Raw genomic sequence first — 26608 nt, forward strand, 5'->3', positions numbered from 1 at the left:
TACAGCAAACAAATGATGGATGGAATAGCAAACAAATGATGGATGGAATGCTGACAATGCAAACATTCTCCCCCAGTGAAAAGATCTGGGTTAAATCCATTGTTCTTTTGCCCACTACGCGACCCAGCCATATGCATGTCAGTCTTGACCCTGTGCCTCATGGGAACAGTCCAGACCGAACTGGAGATGAGTAGAGCACCGACTGTTTCTACAGAAGTTGCAGGGCTTGCAATGAGGAGTCCAGCATCGTCAAGGAGGTGGTCAACGAGGACCCGGCAATGTGAAAGCCTGTGTTGAGGATGCGTTGCACATCTGCAGTTCGGAGAAGGCTGCTGGCTGTGATGCAAAGCCCTGTTTGGGGAATGTGTCGTGCAGAGGGGGTTCTGAAGTGGAGCTGTAAAGAGATGCATCGTGCTGCATCGTAATGCCCACAGAATGATAGCTGGGCTGTCAGAGCAAATTCAGACGCACTCAAAGGGTCCAGGACTGGGGCGTCACTACTTGGGGGTCAAAACTCACATCAAGTACAAGTGTTGGGTTCAAGGTTGTTGGAACCTGTTCTGTCCCTGAGGCTTCTTATCAGGAGGCTAGCCAACTGGCGCTTGGAGTCACTCTGGTAGTCCTGGGATCAAGATGCAGGTCCAGTCCTTCTTGTTTAAGCAGCAGGGTAACAGAGTAACAGTGCTTATGGCAGAGCAACACAGGCGTCCTTCTGAATCTTCCACAGGTCTTGAGGTGTACTGAAGAGTTGGGGTTTGAGGGTCTAATATTTATACTTGGTGCCCACTTTGAAGTAGGAGAAGGTTTCAGGAGGTTTCCACCCTCAGAGGTGTCTGGAATTTCCTACCTCTTGTCCTGGCCCCATATTGCTAGAAGTCACAATAGACTAGTGTCAAACCCTTTGTGAGTCTTTGTGATGTGCAATTATGGTAGGTGACAGCTCCAGCCCCTCATCAAGTCAGAGATGGCCCATCCTGCCAACACCTATGGCCCTTTGATTGACTGACTGGGGCAATAGACAAAGGCCAACTTCCAGCTACACCTAGTAAACAGGATGCAGGAACCAAATGGTTAGGATAGGAACATACTAACTTGTTTAAAATGCAATTTTCAGAATTGTGACACAATTTCAAGTCCCAGGCTCTCCACACCACTGGAGTCAAGCTATCCAGGCTGAAGACGGCTGATAGCCAGAAACCGGTCCTGGGATGCTTGATTCCGGTCCAGGGAAGACATGGCTTGGCAGTTCGGGCTGGACTGTTCCCATGAGGCACAGGGTCAAGGCTGATTTGAATATGGCTATGTCTGAACTGGGGTGGTGTGGAGTGCAAGAAAACGATGGATTTAGGCCCAGATCTCTGTACTGGGGTGAATGTATGACATTGTTCTGCATTCTGTCCATCAACTGTTGTTTTTGCACAATTTCAAACTTTACCATTATAGAGGGCTTTAAATTATGATTCTTTAGATACCAAATTTGATATTCCTACCTGCAATGTCTAAATGACAGTTTTAAACTGCACACACGGGCTGTAGGGGCGGGCCTAACACCAGCAAAAATGACGTCAGTAAAATCAAAAGGCTTGAAGGCTAAAGGTTGGGTGAAGACTACAGGTGAAAGCATAGAGAAATGCCCTCCCTCATTGGGGGTTCTTACCGCTACGGTAGAGGAACCAAGAGAGACCATCAGCAATGGCATGGACAGTTCGTGGGCAATGCTTCACCATTCCTTGAAGGGAGATGAACCACCTCAACAGTGTGGGATTCTAACTCCTCATCTGCATTAACCATCTGAGGAATCTGTTGTCTGTCTAGAAGTGAGACTCAAAAGTATGGTCTCATGGTCTCAACTTCTTCAGTGCCAGACAGATGCACAAGCCCTTTTTGTTGCATTGTACCCCTGTTCCCTGGGAAATAACCTCCTGCTTGAAGTCTACTGATTGAGCTAAGCCTTCTACAGTTAGCTGCGAGAGCACAGCCCCCTATGCCATGCTCCGGGCATCTGTCTGCACAATGAAATCCTGGGAGAAATCAGGGGTCTTGAGCACGGGTGCCATACACATGACCTTTTTCAGGGTGACAAAAGCAGTCTGGCATGCCTCCGTCCAGATCACCTATCTGTTCTGCTTCTTAGAAGTCAACTCTGTCAAGGAAGCAACAATGGTGCCATAGCCCTTGACAAATTTCCTGTAGTACCCGCGAGGCCCGCAAAGGTCATCACCTCTATGTGGGTCTTAGGGGTTCTCAAGCTAGTCCAGTCTTAATTTTGGCTTGAGGGATTGTACTTTGCCTCTTCCCATTTGGTGACCCAAGTAGACCATTGAGCCCTGCCATATCTAGCACGTACTGGCCTTGTTAGTCTGGCCTGCTGTCCGCAGAGCCTGAAACACTTGTCTGAGGTGGCACAGGTGGTCCTCCCAGGTAGAACTGAAGACCCTAATGTTGTCTAGATAGGAGGGGCTCAAGTTGACCAACCTCTGGTAGGTGGCAGGGGAATTTTTCAATTGGAAGGGCATCATCCGAAACTGGAAGTCACTTTCTGGGGTAGAGTAGGCAGACCTGTGTTTGCCCCCTCAGCTAAGGCAATCTGCCCAAACTTAGATGTCAAATCAAAACGTGCTGAGGAACTTAGCAGATCCTAATCTATTAAAGAGCATGTCAGCTCAGGGAATGGGATGATTATCATTCTTAATACACACACTCAGCCCTTAGTAATCTACGCAGAACTTGAGTTCAGGCGTAGTATCTGGAGGAGCAGCCTTGGAGATCAGCACCCCTGGACTGGACCAAGGGTTGCTCAAGGGCTCAATTACTCCTAGCTCCAATATTTTGGCTCTCACCTTGTCAGGCGCCTGCACATCTTATTCTGCAAAATCATACTGTCCCTAGTGTCAATATCAGAGGCACACCATGTAGTGAGCCCTGGGGTTAGGGAGAAGAGAGAGGCAAACAGTCCCAACTCAGGGTACGGGAGAGGTTGACACCCTCTACTGACCCATCCTGCTCCTTGGAAGAAAGGAGGTCAGGGAGAGGTTCCCTCTCCTCTTCCACTCCATCATCTGTGGCTATGAGTATGGTGGTCTTGTACGTCTTGAAGTGGGGGTTGTGGCGATTGACATGCACAACACATAAAGAGTTCCTGGGAGTCTTGAAGTCCACCAAGTAGGTGACATCCCCCTTATGCTCTTTCACCTCATAGGGCCCAGACAATTGGTCTTGTAGAGCCCTTGGCTCCACTGGCTACATTATCCACACTTTTTGGCCAGGCTCAAACCAGTGGGCTTCTGGTCGTACCACTTTTTCATAACCTCCTGGCTGGCTACCAGATTCTCCTTCACCTTCCTCCAGAAGTGCTTCATCTGAGTGCAGAGGGCCAGCATGTAGCTGACCACATCCTGAGGGGCTTTCTTGGGAGCTTCCTCCCATCCCTCCTTCTCCAGGCTGAGAGGCCCTCTGATAGGGTGCCCATAATATATGCAAACAACAGGCATGGCAAGAGGATGTCCCACTTCCACCTCAAAGGCTCTTACAGGCCCATGATCATGCCTTTAAGGGATCTGTTGAATCTCTCAACAAGCCCATTGATTTAAGGATGACAGGGCATGAGGAACTTGTATGTTACCTCACACTTTTCTCACATGGATTTCATGTACGCTGACATGAAGTTGGTATCACGGTCAGATACTACCTAGGGGAACTCCACATGGGAAAGTATTCCCATCAGTGCCCTGACAACTTTGGGTGCAATCACTGTCCTCAGAGGTATAGCCTCCTGGTACTGGTTGGTATGGTCCACCAAGACCAAGATGAGCCTGTTGCCCAGGGCTGTCTTAGGGTCCCGAGACCTTACAATGTCAATGCCCAACCTTTCAAAGGAGGTGCCAAAGACTGGAAGTGGAACCAGGTGACGCTTGCTATTCCCTCCTGACTATCCACTGGCCTGACAGGTAGGACATGGCCTGCAGAACATATCTGAGGCCATCTTCCTCTGTGCCCAATAAAAGTGGGTGACAAACCTGCCAAAAATCTTGTCCTACCCTAGGTGACCTGCCAGCGGAACATCATGAGCTAGCTCCAGTAGGATGGCCATGTAGCACATGGGGCCAACAACACTGGGCTCAAGAGCATTCGGCTCGCTATACAGGAGATCATTGTCCCAGTAAATCAGGTGATTACTAGAGGTGGCACCAACTGCTGTAGGCCCTCCAGCTACCCTCAAGGATCCTGAGACCTCGCCCACTAATTCAAAGGTAACCAGAGCCACCAAATAGTGACTCTCATGCTTGTCAGCTGCTACAAAGTTTTGGACTACATTAGGCACCACCTGTTCTGAGGACACCAGATGACACCTGACGGTTGCCACGCTGGCTCCTGTGTCTCTCAGAACCTCCATCCTCCGTCCATTGATGGTGACCCACTGCCTGTATTTCTTAGTATTGCTAGACATATGGGCTCTTGGCACCATTTCACTGTCACCCAGGGACACTACTTAACCTCTGCACTATTCTCGTACTAACGGGGCAACCTCCCCCCGCTAGGTGCTACACTCGCCAGCTCTGGTATCTGCCCACCAGTGGGGGGCTGTTCAGTCTTGGGACACTGGGCATCACCCTTGCAGTGCACAACCTGTCGGCACTCGTAGTACCCATGGGTAAACTTCCCTGAGGACTTATGGTCCAGGAGCTTACTCTTATTCTGTTCATGTGAGGATTGGGATTCATATCCCTTAGAGCTATTTTGGGGACTTTAGAGAAATCCCAGTTTCTTTTTAAACTCACACCTCTTTCTTCTAATAGGGACCCTGCTTACCCTTGTTATGAAACCCCCAGATACCTTCTTGTGGACCCTGGCACTGGGGTAGCGGTCCCCCTCCTTGGCAAGCTCTGTGGGGTCAGTGATCTTGCTATCAAATCAGGTGTTAGCGCAAGTCTGCAAAACAAAGACTGAACTGTGTTCTCAATATAAAGTTATCAGTTATTTAGTGTAATAAGTTAACCCAATGTATGCCTCATATTAGTGAAAAAAGAACTTAGGAATTTTGCAATACAAGGACAGGAAAAAACTTAAAAGTGCATGTCCTTCTTTTTAAATAAACTGCACCCTGCCCTCTGAGCTGGTTAGGGCCTACCCTAGGGGTGACTTATATGATTTAAAAATGGAGGTTTGAGGCAGGCAAGAGGTTTATCTTGCCAGGTCGAAATGGTAGTTTTAAACTGCACACACAGGCTGCAGTGGCAAGACTGAGACATGTTTAAAGGGCTACTTAAGTGGGTGGCACAAAGAGTGCCACAGGTCCACTTGCAGCATTTTATTTACAGGCCCTAGGTAGATGTAGTACCTATTTACTATGAATTTAAAGTAAATTAAATGTGCCAGTTGGGTGTAAGCCAATATTACCATGTTTAAAGGAGAAAGCGCAATCATTTGAGCACTGGTTAGTAGTGGTAAAGTGTGCAGACTCCTAAAGCCAGAAAAAACAGGAGGCTGGAAGGCAAAGTTTTGGGGAAAAACCACGCAAAGAATGTCAGGTTCAACACATCTTTTCTGTGGAGTTGCTTAACTGTAACACCTATTATTTTTGCGGCCTCTGGCTAGGTCAACACTATAGAAATACCATATACATACATTTATACATTTTGAACACCATAACACAACAAGCACTAATAAGAAACAAGGTATTTTTTGCATTTTGTCAGTAAGTACTTCCCATTCACCTTCATTATAATGTTGATATTTCATTATTATTAGTTGAAGATGGATTATTATTATTATCGCTTGCAGCCGTGTCTCGGTATTAAAATGCCATCATCAGCTGCAGGGACCCACACTTTACCAATTGGAATAAAGCCTTTAGGATTAGGCCTCTCCACTGGTTTAAGGCCCCTTCTCTGCATGTGATCACATTCCTCCTTACCAGCATCACTAAATGCAAATGTGGTTCTGAGGCTCCTTTGTGCACTGTGTAGTCTATGCTAAAGCTCACATCCCAAGGAGTCATGTGTGAAACACATGCTGCCCACCCCTCTAACACATACACTCATGCAGAAGTCATATTTACATTGTGCAGAACTGCACAAGCACCGCCCTACCCAAGCCACACAAGGCATCCTAGTCCACTCCTTAGACAACCAGTACTTTGCTCAAGAAAATTAATTGATGTACATCTCAGGGAGCCTTGAAAATAATGGGTTTGGTAGAGCTATCTAGAAAAATAGGGCAATAGAGTGTGTGGAGTGAGAAAAATAATTTCCAATCACCCTCAGGAATGTTAAATGTGTAACAATCATGCTTGTTTAAATAAAAGCCTGCTTGAACCCTGTACTTGCTGCACACATCCATCAAGGTATTCTGCATAGGAAATTAGTGACTTTAGAGGCACATTTGATATGACATATAAAATACTATTCTTCTTACTGATCTGAAATGCTGGTATCAAAGGATATCTTGATGACATGAACCATTTTTTATACCAAAGACTGAATACAAGTTTGTAAAGGGGACTTCGCAGTTTTCAAGTCTGAAAGTAGTGATGCCACCACATGGAGTGGTGCTCCAACTCCACCCTCTTTTGATGCTACACAAAAGGTTGCCCGAGTTCCAGTGCCGGCACCATATGCTTATGAGGATGTCCTACCAAGGAGACGAGGGGAGTTAAGAAAACATTTAACACAAGATAAAAAGCACATTTTTCACTGATGAGCTGAAATTGCAGCAAAAAGAAGATAACCTGATGAAATGAACAGTATGTAACTGCATAAAATGAAACTGAATCTGGCCAGTGTCTGTAAACGCACCATGATGTTCAGCTTTGATCAAGCCGGTGAGTAGTGACACCATCATTTGAAGTTGCCCCACACCACCTCGGCTGAAAAGCTCACGAACATGACCTCGTCCTGATTCACAACCCTGATGTTTTGTTTAGTTGTTTCATTTGTGTATTTAAGGTTCAGCAGGATTGTTACTCACACTCCTGTTCATGCTCACCATGCACCTGTGTAGAGCGAGAGTGCCAAATAAGAGGTTCAAGCACTGAGATGGCCTGCTACACCAGGCCACCAGTCTGCTGTGGTCCTTGGTCGTGACTCTGAGAACTTTTCCTCATAATAACAGCTGTGTTGGATCTTTGTGAGAAGAAAGTAGAGAATCTTATCACCTGGTGCAGTTTGCATTTTAATTTATATTAGTTCTGATTAAAGCACCATAGGTTTCTTTGGGTAGAACAACCCATATTGTAAACTGGAATGTATTTCCTCCTATGGGGCCCAAGGGCATTCCTCCTATGGGGCCTAAGGGCAACAGTCAAAATTAAACAAAGGAGAAGACATGCATGAAAGACAAGCTTTTAAGGCATTTTAATCAGGATCCAGAGCTTTAGTGTTGGAAAATCAAAAGGGCAAAATATTTCCAAAAGATGAGAAGCCTTAGCATGCACATATGTGTCCCCATTGGATAAACGGCTGACAAGATATCATGTCATGTGTGACATTCCAGCGTGCTAAGGCGCTTTGCGCAACAACATTGTGTATGCTGAGACCTATAGGCCGATGCTCAGAAAGGAGAAACTAAAATTGCGCAATGAAAATTACCCCACATTGGTTTACATTTCTAAAACTCCACTTTTCAGGAAAACACTAATCACATGATGGGTTACTGTGTTTAAGCAAATGAGCACATCTACTGTTTCAGATGGCAAAACAAAATGTTTACCTTGATGCCTGGCTGTGTGAGTTGCTAATTCAATCACTTACAGAAATCTGGACCTAACACCCTCAAGACCTAACATCTTTAAGGTTCTCTGTCCAGTCCAAATATCCAAACAATACTGACAAAACATAGCGTTAAAAATAAGCTCATGAGAGAGCGCCATGAACTGCTCACTGCTAACCAGTACCAGTCCACAAATGGCAGTCTCAAAATTAACCACATCTTCTTTCACAACAACGCTCTCTGGTCAAATCCATTTCAAAAACATTTGAACATTAATTAAAAATTCTAAACCTTGCTGTGCTAGAAATGTTCTGTCTCTCACTCCCTGCTCTTTGGAGATAATTGTTTGATCTCCGTCTTGACAAATGCTATTCAGACCCAGCCTCTTCCTCCAATTCCTCTCCATAATACCCCATCTTCCTGCAAACCTCAACTCCACAGAGAAATTAGTCCTCCATTCCCTACCTTCATCCATGCACAAGACTTCACAAGAACCTAAATGCCTCAGTTGATCCCTTTCCTGTTATCTGTGGACCGTTAAACTTCCTTGGTTACTACCCAGAGGAGACTCACCCCTACCCATGCTTGGTGGCAAGATCACATCTCCCTTTTTTTGCAGTTAACCTATAAAAAGTTTATCAAGCCCACCTGAAAATGGAAAATCACCTCAGTTGAGCTTCATATACTCAAGGAAAGGAGATTGGAATCCACTGACCTTACGTGCACTAGCATGACCTCTATGGAAAACACACTGAATTGCCATTTCACATCCCACAAAACAGGTGTCCCCCCAAACATAGGGTTTTATCTAGACCGTGCACTAGAGGAAAGCCAAGACATCATAGAACCATTACATATTTCACTTAAGGGCATTGAAGGCCAGTGTGTGAATAACTCTCAAAGTGAGTAAGTAATGTAAGCAATGGATAGTTTACTGCAGAATTCTTTCATCTCCCCTGTACGGTTCCTCGGGGTTCTTCATTAGACTCCACCCTCTTTAATATGTATGTCTTGTCACTAGCCGTATTGATTGAATCTTTTGGTTTTCGGGTGTTATCTTATGCTGACTAATTATCAAAAAAGTGAGCAACCCGGAATACCCTTGAGGGCTTGGGTAAGTAAATGTAGAAAGGTAAAAGTGCCTTCAAGGGACTTTATTCAATCTATGTTTGTTAATTAAAATTAATAAAAGAAGAACTAATTTATCGTCCTTACAATGAGTTAATCAAAACTGATCAAATTGTATTATCAACATAAAACATATAAACAAGGACACAAGGTGTATACGAAAAAAGTGTTTTTATCAAATAATTCATTGAGAAGAATCAGCTTCATATACAGATAATCAAACAAATAAGATTTTAGGACTGTGGGTACACATAAAAATAAATTACTAAGTGACTCAACAGAACCTAAAAGACACCTATCCCAAAACACATTGAGTAAAACAAAGAAGGGGATAAGGCGTAATGTCGACGTTTCGGTTTCTTAGCAGTTATTTGATGAAACCATCCTCAGGACTGTTATCAGTTCAGATCTGTATAGAAATATTGTAATCTGCTTGCAGATTTCTATCACCTGCACGAAAATCGTGGGAGGATCACAGTATCCTAGAAGCCTGGCAATCAAATACGGACACCGCTCATTCAGGCTGGATGTGAGGTCTGAACTTCATTTGCAAAGGGTTCTTGTATTTACACACAGCAAAGCTCGTCCGGTATGTATCAGGCAGAGTTTTGTCAATTCTCTGAGATAATCAGGAGTCGTTACGATCAATTTGTGCTTGAACGAGCCTGTAAGCAGTAACAAATTCTGCAGCGCCTAAAGGTACGGCGAGGTGGAGTCATAAACGCATATCATCGAAGTGGCTTCACTTACAGAAATCTGGACCTAACACCCTCAAGACCTAACATCTTAGGTCTTCACTTCGATGATATGCGTTTATGACTCCACCTCGCCGTACCTTTAGGCGCTGCAGAATTTGTTACTGCTTACAGGCTCGTTCAAGCACAAATTGATCGTAACGACTCCTGATTATCTCAGAGAATTGACAAAACTCTGCCTGATACATACCGGACGAGCTTTGCTGTGTGTAAATACAAGAACCCTTTGCAAATGAAGTTCAGACCTCACATCCAGCCTGAATGAGCGGTGTCCGTATTTGATTGCCAGGCTTCTAGGATACTGTGATCCTCCCACGATTTTCGTGCAGGTGATAGAAATCTGCAAGCAGATTACAATATTTCTATACAGATCTGAACTGATAACAGTCCTGAGGATGGTTTCATCAAATAACTGCTAAGAAACCGAAACGTCGACATTACGCCTTATCCCCTTCTTTGTTTTACTCAATGTGTTTTGGGATAGGTGTCTTTTATGTTCTGTTGAGTCACTTAGTAATTTATTTTTATGTGTACCCACAGTCCTAAAATCTTATTTGTTTGATTATCTGTATATGAAGCTGATTCTTCTCAATGAATTATTTGATAAAAACACTTTTTTCGTATACACCTTGTGTCCTTGTTTATATGTTTTATGTTGATAATACAATTTGATCAGTTTTGATTAACTCATTGTAAGGACGATAAATTAGTTCTTCTTATATTAATTTTAATTAACAAACATAGATTGAATAAAGTCCCTTGAAGGCACTTTTACCTTTCTACATCTTATGCTGAGCACACAGATTATTGGTACCATCCCGAATGATGTCTCCTTAATCGCTGCTAGGTTCAGGAGTAAAACTGAACACAGATAAAGCTCAAGGTTCTTGTTTTTGGCACCCACCAATGAGTTTAGACTTCTTTGTGGTGGCCCGAAGTCCTTGGTTATTTCCATCTCCAGTTAGTTCGGCCAAGAATCTTGGGTGGTCTTCAATGATCAGCCTTTTCTTGATAGACATGTTAGCGACACCATCAGTTGTTGCTTCCATGTTATTAGATCTTTTAAAAATGTGTTTCCTCTAATTGCGATGGCTCTGGGTAAAGTGGTTGTTTTTGCTCTGGTGTCCTCGCATTTGGACTACTGCAACTTGTTGTATCTCAACATCAATCTGGCCTCTCTTAATTGATCACAGGTGACCAAGACCACTGCAGCCCAACTTTTTTTGGAAATGCCAAAACTTCAGTTAACAACGCAGGAGCTGAAGGGTCAGCACTGGCTTCCCATCAGAAAAACAAATATGTTCAAAGGCTTTTGCACAGATCACAAAGTGTTTTGCAGTTCTGTCCCCCTGCTTCCTTAGAGCTACAATCCTAGTGGTATGTACCTAGAAGAGTGTTGCGATCTGCCAACAATAGGTCAATTGTAGTGTCCAAAATCTTCAGAGCCAGATGGAGTGGCATATCTTTTACTTATGCCACAGCTGGACTTTGGAATATGCTACCCCACCATATTGCAGGACTTGCAGACCATTATCTGTTTAGAAGGAATTTTAAGACATGGCTCTTTTCCCTTTGATCTTGTGTACGGTTATCCTATCGTTTTCTTTTGTTCTCCCTGCCTCCGTCGCTGCTTCTTGGCTTTGTTAGTGCAGTTACACCTTTGGGTACTGTGCGGTCTATACATTTATTTTATGTACTTACTAAGATAAGTGCAGATTGGCAGTAAAGCATAGTGTGGAGATCGCAGATGAAATCACCTTAAACAACGTGTATCTTATCTTCCTGGTTGAAACTTGTTTTAAAGAATCCTATCAATTAATGTTTGACCTACTTTTCCCATTGAAATGCATTTTTCATCTACCTGGATAGAAAAAAGTAAACAGGTGGTGGGCTAGTGATAATCTAAAAAAACACCTTCAGATTTGGAAGTCTAAATAATATGTTCTGTTTTCTAGCTTCCAATGTCTCTCAACTGGTCATAATCCTTTTACGTGCCTTGTCATCTACCACTTACCAAGAGACAACAAAATCTTTATGGATTACTGAATCCTTAATTATCTTGAGCAACAACATCTTCACCAGTGACCTCAACTCTACTTATGAGACGAAAACATAAACTGCCATATCTTTCGTATCCTCATTTTTATTTGATAGTAATCTACCTCAAGTAAAGTAAATGTAACCTCCAGTTCTACAAACGCACCATTTTAGAAAATCCCAGTACAATGGTCTGATCAATTTCATCATCATATTTTTCTCCTCTGTTTAAAAGTTGTCACCACTGGGAAGTTCAGGAAATGCAAATAATGATTAACAGATTTGAGGAACATTAATACTGCCTTGCTAGTTTCAGAAGTAGTATATGGTACAATACATCTCCTTAGAGCAAGACGTCAAAAGACAACTGACCAGTACAATGAAAACGTGTACTTCATTGTGAATCCCCTCTGTGAATACTAAACATCGTAAAGTTCAAATTTGGTATTCACAAAGGGCATTTACGAGTATTAAATGCCCATTATGAATACCGAAAGTCATAAAGTTAGACTTTCGTCTCATTTTACATTTGTGAATCCGGCCCAAAGTATGCTACTTTCTATCTCAAAATGTGAGACTATAGTCCGTCACTGTCGTTCAAAAAAGCTTCAAAGCCTCACATAGTAAATTCAAATGAACAAAAACTGATGAGATGTTGTCAAGAGAAACAATGAGAAAATTCATAGGAAATTCATACACAAGTTTTATTTCAAAAGCATAGGCGGGCACACGGTAACACAGTGTGCAAGAGCATGGTTAGCCTTCATCTATCCAAAGTTGTGCCAGTCTCAAAATACTTTAAGAATCCAATGGAAGATTGTTTATTTGTTCCATCTCCATTGACTTGGCAACGTTCAAGTCTTTTCCATTCAGTCTTTTCTCGTTGTGGAGTCTGACAGCACAGATACTTAAAAAAAGACACCATCCTGGTCAAATAGGTGGTCACATAACTTTACATAACATGTGTGCCTCACTGGTTAAGTAGAACAGCAATAGCACATATATATGCACAGCCTTTTAATGACTATCTATGCATGCAGAATCTGGACCAACATCCCTGTATCCATCAAACCCTTCCCAGTTCACTTCCACTTTTAGAAACCAGGTACTTCTTCTATCACTCAATGCCAATACCTTTGTCTTTGACCCTGTCTAGCGCTTTGATGTGTTTTGGCTAGGTTCACATTATACCGCCAAGGGCTCCCTACAGTGCCCTGCCATGAGTCGCAGCTCTGCCCTCAAGATCACCTGGGGCCCCCTAAAAAATCATATATATATAACACAAGGGAGTAGTGTCACAGCCAGTAGGAGCAGTCACGGACACAGTATTCACATGTGTAGCTCAAAGCACACTCAGTGGTCAGGCTTAACATCATAGCATTTAGGTTATCAAGTGTTTAATAGGCCAATTGTCCTCAGAATTCACCACCAATCCGATTTGCTTCCCTTGCACTAGGTTACCTACCTGGAGAACCTTCTGGAAACCTCTCAGTGGCCATTTTTGAATCCGGAACCTTCTAGAATCTTCTTGGTGGGCATTTTAAATCCAGAACCTTCTGGAATATTCTCAGTGGTCACGTTGAATCCAGACCCTGTAAAAGTCATGCCTGCCTGCCACACCATGCGTGGTAATCGGGAACTCAGCAGATGCAAGCTCCGGTTCGCTTGGCAGATTTATCTGCACAATCCTGTCCAGCTTCTTGGAACAATTTCAGTCTTACAAGACCACCATGGGAGGCAGATCCTTCTCATACCTGGCTGCCAAAACATGGAACTCACTCCCCGCTTACCTTCGCCTCACCCAGAATCACCTAGCGTTCAGAAAGCAGCTTAAAACGTGGATATTTGACAAATAATCCACCCCCCCTTCCTAAGCGCCTTGAAACCCTCTGGGTATGTAGTGCGCTATATAAATGTTATGACTTGACTTGACTTGACATTGTCCAGTCTTCCCAGCAGACAGCATCCCAGAATCTTTGATCTTCACCAATTCCAGCACTACAAAACCTCAGACTCAGATGAGTACAATTCGTCCTAAGCTACAATATACTTGCCTAAAATCTGACTTAACAAAGAAATAGGAGAGATTAGTCTTCGATTTGAGAGATGATTTGTGAGACATTGTGTGAGACTAAGCCTGATTGCCTGAGGAGGTTGCTGAGTCAGGAACAAGACCTAACAACCAGACAAAGCTAACAACTCATTGGAGTGATCGAGAGTACAAGGTTGTAGGTGCTCAGAGACTAAGATGCATTTAGGCAAACTCTCAAGAACCAGGTCCAGAGTTTGGATCTATAGTCGAAAAACCTTTGTGGTTGGACATTAATATTCTTCGCAACAGCTAAGGGAGGCTCAAAGTAAAAAGAAGGTTCATGGAGAGCTTGCACACACACTTGAGACCACAAAGGGGATTAAGCATCCAGTGGTAGGTAGGTGTAGTAAACATAGACTTTTATTCCTGCAGCGATACAATCAGAGAATTTAATTGAAAAAGAAGAAAGGTATCAAATTAAAAACAGTAAGGGACATCATGAAGCATAGCAGTGTGAGGGAAGACAGCAGCACAGGCACTCGCAGACACAGATGTCATACCTTCTCTTTCATCCCATTTCCCTCCTTCTGCTGGTATTGTCTCTGATTAAGTGCATCCAATGTTTGATCTGGAGAGCGCCGTTGGGCATCGAACATTAGGATTCGTTCACCGCACCCACTGGACCCAGGTATTTCAGGTTAGTCAATATGATGAGTTTACTGGCTAACCAACCTCTGACAGATTGTCAAGCCCATGATTGCTCCCCCGCTTTAGTGATAGATGCCAATATGGTTCTTACTACGATTCTCGAAACAATAACATCATTGTAAAAGGAGGTCCAGGCTTCCCAGGCAGAGAGTCAAAAACATAAAAGAGAGCTAGGAATGCTTACATGGAGACCCTCAGCCGGCTTACATAATGACCAAAGAATAACTGCTTTTGCATTATCCTATCTGAGAGGGAACACAGCTAGTTGAGCAATCGCAATCATGGAACGAATCAACCCCATGCTGCATAATTTCGGAGCCTTTTGTAGACAAATGAAAAACATTTTTAACAGAACGACCCATGTAGTCACTTTAGACAAAGAATTACTGATGGTAAAAACTGGGAATTCAAGAACGGCACTCATATAACTACATTCAACTGTTTGGTTGTTGATATCTATTGACCTGAAGAACTGAGAGGTTTTCTGTTTTTTTCAGCGCCTAAGGAGAGTATTAAAAGATGTTCTGGTGCAAGTGATAAAACTCTCCAAGACCTACAAGGACTCTAATTGACCTAACAGTACAACTTTGCCATAGACTATCTCAATGGCGTAGAGATAGATCAAAGAATGATCCCAAAGTAATTATAGTACATCCCAGTAAGGCACCCCCTGACGAGACCCTGAGTGGAAACTATTGAGTGTAACAGATGCAAGTACTATGTATTGTGACCAGAGTGGTCACTTCATCAAGGACTGTCAAGCAACAGGGAAAAATCCAGACAATAAAGATGGCAAGGTAGCAGGACAGAGTCAGACAGTAGTGATGATCAGAGAAAACACAAGGAGAAGATGAATGGAGCACTGAAACTTTGCAGACACTCACCCCCAGTTACAGATCTGGGTTGAATCCATCATCATTCTTTAACTCACTTCGCCACCTCAGTTCAGACCCATCTATATGCAAATCAGTATTGACTGTTTGCCTCATGGGAACAGTCCAGCTCGAACTGCCAAGGCAGGTCTTCCCTGAACCGTAAACAAGCATCCTGGGACTGGTTTCTAGGTATCACCCTTCATCAGCCAGGCTAGCTTGAATCCGGTGGCAAAGTGTGCAAGAAACCCATATCTAGGCATACCCTGCCAACTTATGGTGAACAAAGTAAATACAAGGAGATGATGGACAGAGCACTGTAACTTTTCAGACACTCACCCCCTGTCACAGATCTGGGTTGAATCCATCATCATTCTTTAGCTCACTTTGCCACCTCAGTTCAGACCCAGCTATATGCAAATCAGTCTTGACCTTGCGCCTCATGGGAACAATCCAGCCTGAACTGACAAGCCAGGTATTCCCTGAACCGAAAACAAGCCTCCTTGGACCGGCCTGGCTGATGAAGGGTAAAACCCTTCATCAGCCAGGCTAGCTTGAATCCAGTGACAAATGGAGCATGGAACCCACGTCCGTACATACTCTGCCAACTTAGGGCAAACAAAGCAAACACAAGGAGATGATGGAGCGCTGAAACTTTTCAGACACTCACCCCCAGTCACAGATCTGGGTTTAATCCATAATCATTCTTTAGCTCACTTTGCCACCTCAGTTCAGAACCAGCTATATGCAAATCAGTCTTGACCCTGTCCTCATGGGGACATTCCATCCCGAACTGCCAAGCCACGTCTTACCTGAACTGGAAACAAGCATCCTGGGACCGGTTTCTGGGTATCACCCTTCATCAGCCAGGCTAGCTTGAATACAGTGGCAACGTGAGCAAGGGACCCACATCAGGGCATACCCTGCCAACTTAGAGCAAACAAAGCATACACAAGGAGATGATGGACGGAGCACTGAAACTTTCAGACACACACCCCCAGTCAAAGATCTGGGTTGAATCTGTGACAGGGGGTGATGATCAGAACAGACAAGATCAAATTTGGAAACCACTACTCTCAAACTTGAAGGCGGTCCCATTGAGACCTCCAGTTTTTTAGCAAAGACTGTACAAGGGTCAGCAGTCCATTTAAATATAAATGTCATTTTATCAGTATACGATGGAAGACAACTTGACATTCAAGAATTGTTAGATTCTGAGGCAACCGGAAATGTCATTGATCTTAGTAATGCTAAAAGGCTACAAATCTCATGGGTTCAGAAAACTCATTAAGAGTCAGTGAAGAAAGTTGATGGTTCAATCTTAAGATCAGGACCAATACGTCACAATACAGAATGGTTAACTATGACAATAAATGAAACCAATGTAGGACAGGTCAAATTTGACTTCATTAATGCACTCGGACTGTAAGTTATTTTAGGAATGTCATGGTTGAGGCAACACACCCCACTTGTCCATTAGGGCACATACCCTATTCAGTTAAAGTCAAATTAATGTAAGGAAACTGCACCCTCTTGTCATTAGGCCCAGCACAGTTATTAACTCATGGGAGCATAGAAAACAATTTTGCTGTTCCATACATGTACCTGACTGCTACAAAGAATATCTAGTTTGTCTTCCCCCTCATTGTGACTATGACTGCCACATATACCTCGTACTGAGAGACAGTATTACTTGTAGTAGGATCTACACCTTGAGTGAGCTCAAGTCACATTACTTGTGAGACTATATAAAGGAAAACCTGGCCACAGGTTTCATCCGACAATCCCAATCACCTGCATTTTCTCCTCTCTTCTTTGTGCCCAAGAAGGGAGGAGAGTTGCGTGCACGTATCAATTATAGAGCAATCAATCAGATAACTGTAGAAAATAAACATCCTCTGCCCTTGATATCGGTTTTACTGGACCGAATTAAAGGGGCTGTTATTTTTACTAAATTGGACTTCCAGAGTGCTTAGCTTCTCTGAGTTTGCCAGGTTGATGAATGGAAGACTGTGTTTAGACCTGGTATTTTGCAAATACCAGGTCATGCCCTTCGGACACTGCAGTGCCCTGCCAGCTTTCTAGTATTTCATGGATGAAGTCCTAAAAGGGTGTCTGGACATTTTGTGTATGCTCGTAGGCCTACAGTGGACTTAGACTCTGTGGATTGACTTGATAATAACTTTATACCAAACAGTGCTCTGCCTCTAAGTGGAAACTGCTCTCATGGAATATAGCAGCTCTCCAATTGAAGGTGTCTGACCTTGATTGGCGGAATGTTATTTAAATGCATGACATATGTTAGTTTCAGGAAACGTGGTGTACTAATCCTATCCACAGGTCTGGATTTTCAACATATGCTATAAATGCAGTCCAATAATCTAGGGGCAGGCCTAGTTATTTGGGTAAAAGTCTTTCTCAGCCTTAAAATTAAAGTAATGCCAATTCCTTCATTGGATATTAATTGTCTTAAATGTTACACTGTAGATGAGTCTAAAATGTTTATTGTAAATATATACAATAAAAACTGATTTAAAAATAATGATTCTACAACCATTAGTCAGCCGGAGATTGCACTAGAGGGGAGTCTTACTAGTGGACCATCAGTCTTCGCAGAAGACTTTGACATCACATTTAAACCCTTTGATGGCTCTTCAATTACTACTGATGATGAGGATGAAAAAGGGGGAGTCAAAAGTTTGGACCCTCCCTTGATCAAAAAATGATCGAAATTAGTGACGCAATTAATGGCAATGACCATTAGCCTTTGCCTCAGAGCTTGCAATGGGAGAACCATATCTGATACCGCAGGATCCAAGACCTTTAAAGGAGCCAAAAGCTAGAAGCTGTAAGATGTACAGATCTAGAGTGATGCGCTTTTTAAGGGGCAAAGGGCCTCTAGGAGAACCAGACTTTATTGTTTGCAGCAGTGACATAAACATAGGCAGGTCGGGATTGGACCAACAGTTCAGTTTCTGATGGGCAGTAGGGAGGATGAGATGTTCGAGTCCTCGCTGGCAGAGGAGGGTGGTTTGGGGGAAGCCTGAGCAGTGGCCGGCCCATCCACCTTCAGTGACTGTAGGATATTCAACACCTTATTTACAAAGAACAGTACCAGTTCCTCACACTGAAGCTGGGACAAGAGCGCAGATGAAACCTTGTTGGGGTCGGAAAGGTCTTTGAGCACCCTAAAAATGTTTTTATGGCAGTTTTGGGCAGGTGTAATTTGCTCAGTGTAGAAGGTATATTGGTCCCTCCTGCAAAGACTGTGTTAGTTTTTCAGTGCTAACATATTTACGTTTCTGTCGTCATCATAGGTACGCTTTCAGGACCTCTCTAAGCGCTTATATCTTGATGTCTCCACCTGTAAAGTCTCTGTAAACCAAGGGGCTGGGGGCTGTGTGCTGGCTGACCGACTATATTTAGCTGTCACAACAGTATCCAGCAAGTCCTGCAGCCAATCATCATTCATGGTCTGGTCTAGCTCAACCTCTTGAGTTAAGCTCAGAATTGTGCTCTTCAGTTGGAGATTAAGCTGTAGGATGTCTAGTCTAGACTATGCACTTATCTTAGACTGTGATCTACCCCTTGCTCCAGGCAGAGCAGAACAAGGCAGGACCGAGAAAGGTAATGTGTAATGGTCAAACCACAGTAATTTGCAGTGGAGAGGCAGTGTCAAGATGTTTTAGATTGGAAAAGATCAGGTCAAGAAGGTGCCCTCCTATGTGAGTAGGTGTAGAATTAATTACCATTAGATTTATTGCACAGATTTATGGGATAAACCAGCGGCGGCAAGAGGGATCATAAAATCTGCCCTCAAAGAATTTTTTTTATCATTTTCACTCGCAAGGGGAGGTGCATAAATGAAAGAACAGGTCTACCAAGGATAGATTTCTAGATCACAAAAGAGTACCCTTCTTAGAACCATTTTATACAGTGTTCCTTGCCAAAGAGATAAGCAATTGTACATAAAATGTTATATGAAATCTTGATAATTTAATTTCTTTACTCCAAATGGTCTAAAAACCATCTGGGAGATGACTGTTGCCCAGTGTGGAAAAAAGAATCTGAAACGGAGGCTCACTTGTTATGTTTTTTGCACCACTTACAGCAATCTCAGGAGGAAATTAATCTTACCAATATATCATTCACTAGGGACAAGGCATACGAAACCTAAGATCAAGTACAGATGAGACTATAGTTTGTAATGTTTGTGAGATACATTACCGCTGTATGGATTAAACAAATGACATTTTGTAACAGGCATTTAGTTTTAAGAACACTATTTGAGGTACTAATTCTGTTTATGTTGTTATTTCAAATTTTATTGTGATGGATTTTATATTTGTATATCGTACATTTTTAAGAATGAACTAATCCGAAATAAACTTGAATTTGATAACATATCCATCAGCATGAGTGTGAAAACATGTTAATTTCGAAAAGATTAGGTTCAGGTCAGAGACAGGCTAGGCTGCCCCAATGGAAGGCGCAGAAAATGCTTAGTCAATAGTGGCAACTAACTAATAAAAGGCTTTTGATCATTTCCGGTACACTTATAAAAGAGAACTACTCAACCTCTTAAAATCTCCCTCACCCGTGCGTGTGGGCATATAGATTTTGTCAGGTCTGTTATACAATAGAAGAAAAGATAAACATGTGACTAGTGCAATGACAGGCGCCAGTCTTCTTCTCCTCTGTCGAATTGCTTCATCTGAATCTATGAAACCACAGTCTATTAAGTACCTTTGGCAGAATACTCTACTCTTGTTTCCAGTACAAAATAACATAACATTTTCAAAATGGATTCAGAAGGTTTCCAGTGTTTAAGCCAGATATTAAATCGCAAGCAATGCAACTGGGGTATTCTTAGCTATCTTACACCTTTCATGTTGTTAGATAAAGATTAACATAGCAGACAAGGATAGATAGGATTCAACTTGATCTGCAGCACTATATATTAACACTTGGCACACTCACGATGTCACCAGTTTGTCCAGGACACAGGCACCACCCCCTGACGTCTCAAGCCACCAGAGCAGGAGAAGCTTCAGCAGAACTCGCAATGGTCTGTATCACATTAGAGGCAGCCGGATTAGAACTTGTCAGAACTCACTCATATAAATGATAATGAAACCTCAACTATCATATGAGAAATCTCTCAAATACTGCTATGCAGAAGGCTGTCCAACACATTTGGTAAAGCCTGAATTCTTAAAGAAGACTTCACTGCAATGAAGGAAACATCTCGATATTGCAGTGTACACCTGTAGCCAAACAGGGAACAAACACAAATCCAGGGTAATGCTGAGGACAAGTAAGGCATTAACCCTTTCCACGCGGGGCTAATTCCGCCCACTCCTGTAGAACGCCCACAGAGGAGGGAAATTAGCCCCATGTGGGCGTTCTGTGGCAGTTATGACGAGCTCAGCTCGTCATGAGCACAGCTCCACTGTGCCTCATGACGAGCTGAGCTCGTCATAAGCGCCGAAGGGATTTAAAGGGTCTTCTGGAGGGAGGTTAGGTTTTATCCATTGAGCTCAATGCAGCATTCTCCTAACAACCTTTTTCAATGAAAAACACATCAACAGCATGGACAGCAGCAATATTATGCCCTATCTGGTACTACGGCAACAAGTTGGCATGGCCAGAGCCATTGCATACAATCAGCATGCTCAAACGACAAGCACCTCACCCTCTGAGCGAGCTCAGAACAATTAAAAGAAAACGTAGCGATCTCAAGTCCATGACCCCCCCCCCACCTGCTACTTTCATTGACGCAATACAAAGTGAAAGGGGGGATACCACAGGATAGCTGCGTGTACATTTCAGGTAGAGAACACTACTATCACTACTATCTCTTTGCAAGCCCCAATTTCTCCCATATCTTTTAGCCTCATGTCCAGTCAACACTCCCCTGCATCCACTTATTCCGAGTTTAGGGAATCACTCTATAGCTTGTAGCTCGGTTCTTGCCAAGACGGTCGTTGGCCTCGATGGTCCATCTCTTGGTCAGCCGCCTGATAGACCTATAGTGAGGAGGGACATTTTACAAAAATAAGTGCCTTGAGTGGATGAGTTCATGAAATAGCCATTAACAGATGTAAAAATATGCAGGGCCGATGGTTGTCTATATTTACATGTTACAAACTGATTGATATGTGAATTATTACTGTCTGCAAGCATCATCTCAGGTGATACCAAAGAGTAGAGAAGAAGACGTATATCTACATCCTAGCTAGTTCTGCACACTTAGATTTCTGTGGTGGTAGCCAATTATTGTTTGCAATGTTCATCAATTGCTACCAACAGCTTGTTAGTCCAGATGTGTCACCTCTGCTCAAACTACACCGTTACCACATATCCTTAGAGTCCTGGTCTTCTCATATCTTTAAGAGCAGCTGCCTGTCCACTGCCCTCAGATACCAGAGTTGTTTGATGATAATGCGCTAGTCAAATTTGTTTGTGGCCACCTGTAACATTCTACATATGCTGAGAAGCAACCAGATGAATTTGAATTCGCCATGTTCCAGTCCACCAACTGCAAACTCTGACATTCTGTAGACCCTGGATACTACTTCCTATTGTTGAGACTGCTGTGTACAGTTTAGAACAGTGTTTTTTGTATTTGGTTGTTCCCTGTGATATCATACTGTCTGCTGTCTTGTGTTTGTGAATTGTATTATTTGTAGACTGTGTTCCACATGCAAAAAGAGCTCAGCACAAGTATAACTGGAAAAAAGGGGTGTTAACAATCTGTTCTACATTTCAATTGTAGTCGTATCTCTCCAGGTCATCAATGTGTGTGATTGGTTTGGTGGGATGGAGGTAAACACTTCTCTTGACAAAATATCCATTCAATTTACTTTTCTATGCATCTTTATGATGGCCTTTTGTTCAATTCAAATTCTAAGGTCCTTTTCCATTTTTCAATTTTACAATGTGGATTTTATGAAAGCCTGGTTGTCGTGAATGTCCTATAACCCTTCGCCATCGCTGTGTTTGCATGTGCCATAATTTCCCTTCCACAATGTCAAATCAAAGTATGGTACACATAAAACATACTCTAAGACACACAGAGTTACGAGACAATGGTACCTGACACTTCTGGTCATTATTGACCATAACAATTAGGATGGTGACTTTTTTGTTTTTCTGCAGTTGCAAGTCCCACTGGCTGCTTATTTTTTTTTATTTATTTAGTTTTTTTTGCTTGCTTCCCATTTCCTTTTTTTTTTTTGCTTTGCTGACTTGCTGCCGCTTTAAACAAACAAACACAAATTGTCTAAGCTGAAGACTTTTTTTGTCTGTATTCTCCCTCCCCCCTTTTTTTTAAGCCTGAGAATGAGCAAGGCCGTAGAACCTCTCTAGAAAAGTTCACACGCAGTGTGGTAAGTTTTTTGTTTCTTTTAACCTCAGTTCTGTCCATTTCTTTATTACCATTTCACTTTTTCAATTTTACAACCTTAGAAGATAGGTCCATGTATTGTGTCCCAGGCAATGTTCCAAAAATCCACACAGTGACACGTCATCATGTATTGTGAATACAGCGGGTCGAACATTTGACTTGCAAGTGGAACTGTACGATTCTGCAAAGACCTCCACCTTTCTTCATCAATTTAACCCATCATGGATATCTCAACGGGTGAGAAATGGGGGCATTTTTGGTTGCAAATATCAGAGATGTTTTAAGGCATGGGCAAAGTGGGCATTCACCCTTGGCCCCATCAACCAAGGGGTACCTGAGAAAGTGAAGTTTTGCTTTTTCATACTTCTCTCTATTTCTCCATGTCATACTTTAACATATAATTCAAAATAATTAAGCATCATGGGCTTGACTTAGTAGAAAATGGGTAATAACATTAAATGTTTTTCTGACTAGGGGCTTTCAAAATTCTTAATAGGACTCTGGACACCTTGCAGATTGGGGATATGCTGTTTTCCTCCAATGAACTTCAGCTCCACCGATTTAGTACACTAATTCTTCTTAGCAGTGGTTAAAAGAAAAATCCTCAATCTTGACCCAAAACAACCTTGTCTTTTAAATTTTGCCTTTGGCAAAATATAGTGGTATATTTGATATATAGTCAGTGGGGCATCTGAGACAAGAAGCAAACAGCACTGCATGATTGTAATTGTAATTGCATGCGTACACATGTGGAAAGCCAAGGCTTAATTTGTAGAAAAGTAAGTGCCACAGCCTTGGGTTTTTCTCAGGAAGCCACTGTAACTTGCACCACTAACTGCCCCAGCCAGAGCTGCCAAATGTCATTACACTCCTTCAAATGTGACCATTCAAACAATTCCGGGCCATTCAAGGTTGTAAGAATGTCTTTGACGCACTGGCATTAAGATATTTCTTTTTTAATTGATGAAAAGTCTGCTCATGTTCTCTGCTCAAAAGTAGATAGTGTCACCACAGGGCCAGCTTTAGCACTGGTGGCGCCCGGTGCGACAATGTTTGTTGGTGCCCCCCCAATGACCACTTCTGTCACGATTCACACACTACCACCATTTGACAAGTCTCAGCAACCACTGTCTCTTAGATTCATTTAGTTTTATAGCACAACTCATTCCAGTTTACGGTGTCAGAACACTTTACATCACACACACACACACTGCACAATCATAGATGTGTAAATGAGTGTCTAGGAAATGTTATATAAGGCAAGGGCCTACAAGGTGTAGGAGTAAAATGTCTGGTAGGCAGATTAGTTTGAGTCACACATTCAGAATTTAAAATGTTGCACCAATGTGAGGGGTTTTCATTAATAATAAGAATTGCTTTTGACATAAATGAACCCTTTTTGCAATATTAGGATAACAAAAGACTGACAAAAAAACACACATAGCTCTAACACATTCCTTGCAGTTTGCATGCAGCTCTTTGAAAACTGTTAATAGGTTAGGATTTTAACTTATATAAGTAACAACAGGATCGCTCTGACAAAAGTGGTAACCCATTGACCAATTTATATTTTAAGCACTTTGTGACATGAATGGGACACGTTATTTGCGCTGACATATCAACCCTATGCACTACGAGTCAACATTTCTTAAACATTGCTCCGGTCTCTATTCAGGAAGAACATTAATCAGATGAGTTATCTTGACATATTTATTGCTGGAACTAGGAACACAGCACCAGCTTCTTCTAAAACAATAAACATGACACTCCCGCCCCAAGTCACAGCCCGCTGCAATGGCCCGATCGCACCGCCCTAGAGCCGACCGTGTGTCACCATGTGGTGAATAGTTGTAGAAGTAAGTGCCAGGGTTCAGAATTTAGGGGCCTGTTATGATGGCGGGTGGATCACCACTGCCGGCCTGGCAGTGGCGATCCACCCCCATCTGTTCATGATTTACCCCGCCATATTAGTATGGTGGGGGTACCACGGCGGACGGAAGGACCATCCGCCGCTTTTCCGCAGGCAGGCAATCGTTACGGTTGCCTGCCGTGTGGATCTGAGGCTCAATATTATATATATATTATCCATATTGTGATGTGCATATTTCATGGCCTTTCCATGGCGGCGACTCTGTCATGGAAAATTAAGCGTAAATTGTGGTGCCTGTCACGTTGTGCATGGCAATGCACAACAAGCCTCTTTAACATTGCGGTGGGTGCCGTTTACAGCACCGCCCGTCACACTGTTAAAGGCAAGAATGCGCCCGCCAGTGTGGCGGGCGCATCCTAATTGGACCCATGGGATCGCCGCACCTCTGGCAGTCAGTTCCATTTTCCATTATGGTTTGTCTGCCCGCCATCGTGCCTGTGAAGAGCACCTGCAAACACCGGCACAAATTAAACACCGGTGTGCATGTGCGTGCTCGCGCATGTGCACCTGTGCTCCTTTTTTCTAGCACATGTACATGTGCACATACACTATCAATCTACATGCATTTGAAGGGATCCATTTGGGGTCCACTGTATTAAGTGCAGGTTGCAAATCAGTCTGTTGTTTTGCACCCCAACTGGTTTGCAACATGCCCTTCATTTTACTAGGTGACTGTTGTGCAAATTGGTATCACTGCAAAAAGGAGCATTCAGAGGTGGTCGCAAAACTTCCTGCTCCTTTAATACGTTACCATAAGGAGACATTTTGTTTGCCTCAATGTATTTAGTATTTCTATAGTGCAAACCTAGCCAAAAGGCGCAGAGTGCTGTACTTGGTGAAACACAAGCATAAATATTATCTGTGGTGATCTGATTTTCAACCTGCACTTTATTTGTGAATGTCTTTTGTTTGTTCTTGAAGGATGCAGGACTGTGTCCCACTAAATCACTGTGGTTGATCACTACTAATTACCTTGATTCATTCATTAAAATAAGTGTCCGTCTGGACATCTTAAATATAATATAGTACTGATTCTGGTCTATATTTATAGTCAATTGAATTGTAATGTTTGAAGGACCAATTGTTTTTCATAGCTGGTTGATACTCAGGGTCCATCCTACCTTGCGGGTTCCCTTGTTCACACTAAACACAACGGTGCATAGGTCTTCAGCAGCACATATGCCTGGGTGTTGCAGAGAGTGTAAAGCATAGATACAGCCACGCATGCAGGTACTTACAAACTATACCTTGCCGTATAGAGAGGTTGTAGTTGATGCTGCCTATATAATACTTGGTTATAATGTCACAGTAGGCTGAGGGCAGGGGTGGGAAAATTAAGAGCCCAGTGTTAGATTCCTAGTCTATATAGAAGTCTTTTGATCCTCTTTAGCATGAGTTTGTTTGTAGTTGGGTAGGCATGAAATTGTTTGGTCTCAAAAGCCACAAATTGTATTGCTTTTCTGAGTCACAGGTGGTTTTGATCAGCATGAGCTTCTACTCATTGAGTAGAAGAAGAAAATTGTTTATTTTGGAAAATCGCCTTTCTTAAAAATATACAAAAGAATAAATATTCTAGAAGTGACATATTAAAAAATAAATGATAATAAAAACCGATCTTTAGGAACTCCCATCCCCTTTAAGCAAATCCAACAGCAATCCCCTTGGGACTATGTCAATGGCTGCCCTTACGTCAACAAAAGCTATATACAAGCGGGCAACTCTTAACTTTGTATATTTCTGTATGATAATAATAAACCTCAGAACCTGGTCTATAGTGCTTTCTCTTGATCTCTTGATCTGCCTGGAAATATAATCCCTGTGGTCTCTATCCATTCTGAGAGTTTGCTCAAAATCTGCCTTGTGCAGTGTGTCCCGGAGGCTGTCTGGTCTGTAATTACCATGCGTCATGGGGTCCCCTTGCTTGTAGATGAGGATTATCTACGCACCCTTCCAGGTGTTGGGAATTGGAGCATCTGATGCTACGGATTTATACAGCCAGTTGACATAGGGGACCAAAATCGTTGTCATTGC

At 42.8% G+C, this 26608-nt stretch overlaps 1 protein-coding gene across 1 annotated transcript in view; it reads left to right on the plus strand.

The window, feature by feature from the left end:
* Positions 1–26608, plus strand: part of RGS6 (regulator of G protein signaling 6) — a 1185454-nt gene that overhangs the window by 1121553 nt on the left and 37293 nt on the right. Inside the window, exon 17 of the mRNA XM_086937058.1 lies at positions 22577–22630. Coding sequence (XP_086793184.1) covers positions 22577–22630 — 54 coding nt within the window. The remainder of the gene's footprint in view (positions 1–22576; positions 22631–26608) is intronic.

The sequence above is a fragment of the Lissotriton vulgaris genome, chromosome 9 (assembly GCF_964263255.1).
Source record: "Lissotriton vulgaris chromosome 9, aLisVul1.2, whole genome shotgun sequence".
Taxonomy (NCBI): Eukaryota; Metazoa; Chordata; class Amphibia; order Caudata; family Salamandridae; genus Lissotriton; species Lissotriton vulgaris.